Below are 3,689 nucleotides of genomic sequence, written 5' to 3'. Positions count from 1 at the left end.
GCGGTGTGCCTGGGGGTGGGGAGCGGGGCGCGGCGGGGCCTGTTGGGGCTCAGGGCTTGTGAGCCCTGCTGCGCGGCGGGCTGCTGAGCGCGTACGAGCCGGGCCTAGGCTGCCGTGGTCGGGCGGCGAGGTTAGGGAGCCCCTCGTGAGGGGAGGAGAGGGAGAGACGGAGGGAGCGCGCGCGGGATCCGAACGAGATCTGAGATTGTAGGGAGACACGCTGACTGCCCATGCGTCGTCCGGTAACGCCGGGTAAGGTCCGAGGGGACCCGACGGGGGCGTGACGGGACAAGGGGCGCGAGAGAGCGGATCCGCCACATTTTTTGATCCTTCGCGATATATAATTTTTGCTATCGAAAAGTTATTTAAGCAGGCAATGAATCGGGCCATTCGGGGATTAGGCGCCTTTTGCTTTAAAACCGAAGATAACCCACTGGCGTCGGTTATCACTGTCAGTTCGACACCTTGGACCTCGGCGCGATGTGCCATCAGAGCTTCGCAGAGGGCCAAAATTTCTAAATGCACGGCGGCATATTTTCGTTCGGCTGGTGTGGTGCGGCGAGACCAGAACGCAAAGGGACGCCATTTGCCCTGCTGGTCAGGCTGTTCGAGGATTGCGCTCAGGCCCTCGATACTGGCGTCGGATTGTACACGACAGGGCTTGTTATAGTCAAAGTGCGGTAAGCTTGCCTGCTTTATTTCCTCGAGGACTGACTTGACGACCGCCGAGTGTTCGGGCGTCCAAGTGAACGGCTTATTTTGAGCTGCTGCGTCCGCCAAAATACGCGTTTTAACTGCGAATTTTTCGACGAATCGACGCGACCATGATAAATAGCCGAATGTGCGGCGGGCTTCTTTACGATTACGTACTTTAACAAGCTCATCGAGGGCGCGAAACCTTGTAGGATCCGGTCTGACGTGTGTTTCATTTATTTCTAACCCCAAAACTTTACAAGTTTTTGTGAAGAAAATACATTTCTTTGGGTTGAGATAGAGGTGTACCTCGCGACAGCGGACTAAGATCTGTTTGAGTATGTCATACAGCTCCTCAAAAGTATTTGAAGCTGTCCAAAAATCATCCACGTATCCCCAAATAGTTCGGTGGAGGATTCCTTCATAGCATTTGGCCATAGTGGAACAGTACGCATGGACGGACATAGAACTGCCCATGGGGAGACGACACAGTAAGTATTGGGCCTCTGAAGTATGGAATGAGCATAGTTTTGAACTGCGCTCGTCTAGGACTAGTTGGTAGAATCCAAGGGTGTGGTCCAGGGTAATAAATAGCTTTTTAAAGCTCAGTTTTGCTATAATATCGGCTGCCGGGGGCAGGGGGAAATTGGAGCGTGGCAGCACTAATTTATTAAGGTTTTTGAGGTTAAGAACCATCCTATACTCAGGCTTATCCTTTTCTTTGTGAGGTTTCATCACTAAAAACACCGGGTTTGCGTAGCAACTCGTTCCTTTTCGCACGAGACCTGCGGCTTCCATTTTAGCGACATATGCATTTAAATACTCATTTTCTTGTGGTGACATACGTATTGCTGGGCAATGGAATGCAGGTGGGTCCGGAAGGGTTGGAAGAGAGACGCGGTACTTGCACTCGCGCACCATTTGAGTCATATCTTCCGCAAAACAATCGTGATACGATTCTAACAATTGCAAAACTTTCTCGCGCTGTTCTGGCGGGAGGTGTTCTGATATGTGAAATTGAAAGGCGGGCCGAGGGGCCGGGGTAGGGGGCAGACGCAGCTCTACTGTGTCTGAGACGGCCGCTAGGCCGTCCTCTAGGACGGTCTGCTGTGCGTGTGAGGAAGGGAAGGAGGAGGGGGTGGGGGAAGAGGGGGGCACGCCGGGGCCTGCCCACGGCGGCCAGGGAGGAGGTGCCGTTCCAGCGGCACTTGTTCGCCTCATCGCTGCGCCTGCTCTGCGAGACCGGCGGGGAGAGGAGGGGAATGAAGTGGGAAGAGAGGGAGGGGCCTCGTCAGGCAGGGCGAGAAGGGCATCTGCCAGACGTGTTGTGTCGGGGGCAATATGACCTAATATTTTGCCTGTTTCCCACGTGAGATCCTCTGGGCCATCGTTATAAATAGTGACAGTTGAGTCCTGTGGTGTGATAAGAAATTCTAAGTTGTTAGGGGCCCCGACAGCTTCAAGAATTTCGTCGCGCAATGTGAGCACCGCGGGACCCGGAATGGGCACGGGGTGTACATGAATGCGCAGGCGAGCGAAGGATTGGGTGGGGAGGCGGGCGGGTGCGCGCAGCGTCACACGGCGTCTCGAACTATAGATTTCTGGGATATCCAGTGCAGAAAATATTTTTCCTGTGGATGCAGGTGGATTAACACGCGGCGGCTGACGGCCGTGTGAGAGAGTATGATTATCATTATTTAAGGTTAGTTCATATGAATCCGTTGCAAAATTGAGAATAGACTTGGATTCAAATAAGAAATTTAATCCCAGAATCACTGATTGGGATAGATCTTCGACCACATAAAAGGAAAACTCTTTCTCAAGATGTCCAATTTTAATTTTGGTTTTTGTTGCACCAATAATACAAAGGAACCCGCCGGACGCTGTGCGAAGGCGAGGAGAGGGTTGGGCGAGGGGAATAAGTTCACGACGTGGAACAATTGCTGCCTGCAAAAGACTATATGAGGCCCCACTGTCGACAAGACCGGTGTAAACTTTCCCAAATAAAGTGACGGGAACACTAAAATGAGTCCGCGGGGGTGGGGAAGGAAGCACCGAGAGAACTGCGGGGCCTAGGCCATGCAGTGCCGCTGAAATATCCAGCTCATCGGAGTCCAATATCTGGGTGTCCTCTTCTCCACTCCTTTGAATCTCATCATTTTGACTTAACACTTCAAATTTATTGGCGTGTGTGAAATCACTATTCACCGAGCTGCATGGGGAGGGCGGGGGGGAATATTTGGTGGGTACCGGGCGCTGCTTGCGCCGAGGGGCCCCCGAGAGAGCCTCCCTGCCGGCGCCCTTGGGCGGGCGGGAGGAGGGGGAAGAGGGGGGCAGGGATGCAGCGCTGGCAGGAACGCGCCGGGCTGGGACTGCTCGCGGCGGCGGGACGGCGCGGGGCGACTCGCGCCGGCCGGGTCTCGGTGCGTCTGCCCGCTGCGGCGCCCTTTCGCTGGGGACTGGGGCCGTGGCGGTTTTTGACACCGGTGAATGTTTGACTGCGGCGGCGTAGGAGGAGGAGAGCATGCGCGGGTGAAATGGACAGAAGTACCATCTCTTATTGTAAATGCATGTTTTAAGATACAGAGTGAAGCAGGGGTCTGGCTCCGCATACACTGTTACGCCTTCAGGGGCGTGCAATTCAATGCGCCAATTAAATAGCTGGGATAGCGCCCGGACCTCTGCAACACCTGCAAATGCAGTCTGACCAGACATGTGCCGAGCATACCTTTCACGCGAAAAAATGCCGCATGACATGAGTGCCATGTGACGAAAATAATGCCAATTATCTAAAATGTGAGAAAGTACCACTTCTCTGAGGCGTTTCGTGTAGTGCTCATCTGCAAATGCCATGATAGCAGCGCTGCGAAATAACGTGTTAGCGTCCAGGCGGACTGAAATAACCCGAATTTTATTATATTCATATTTAGTGGCGGGAGGGTGGGTTTCCGAGGCAGAAACGCAGGCGAGGCCGCATAAGTTCGACGCCTGCGCTT

The 3,689-nt window shown here is 53.8% G+C and overlaps 1 protein-coding gene across 1 annotated transcript in view; it reads right to left on the bottom strand.

Annotated features, from left to right (window-relative positions):
- LOC127749188 (uncharacterized) overlaps positions 1–1,623 on the bottom strand; it is a 23,802-nt gene extending 22,179 nt beyond the window's left edge. The window contains exons 1-2 of the mRNA XM_052266364.1: positions 1,539–1,623; positions 1,043–1,430 (exon numbers count right to left, since the gene is read on the bottom strand). Coding sequence (XP_052122324.1) covers positions 1,043–1,430; positions 1,539–1,623 — 473 coding nt within the window. The remainder of the gene's footprint in view (positions 1–1,042; positions 1,431–1,538) is intronic.
- Between the last annotated feature and the right edge of the window lie 2,066 nt (positions 1,624–3,689).

Source organism: Frankliniella occidentalis, unplaced genomic scaffold, assembly GCF_000697945.3.
Source record: "Frankliniella occidentalis isolate FOCC.00 unplaced genomic scaffold, Focc_3.1 Scaffold38, whole genome shotgun sequence".
NCBI classification, from domain to species: Eukaryota; Metazoa; Arthropoda; class Insecta; order Thysanoptera; family Thripidae; genus Frankliniella; species Frankliniella occidentalis.
The sequence above is the reverse complement of the archived record's forward strand: the minus strand, read 5'-3'. Positions and strand labels throughout refer to the sequence as shown.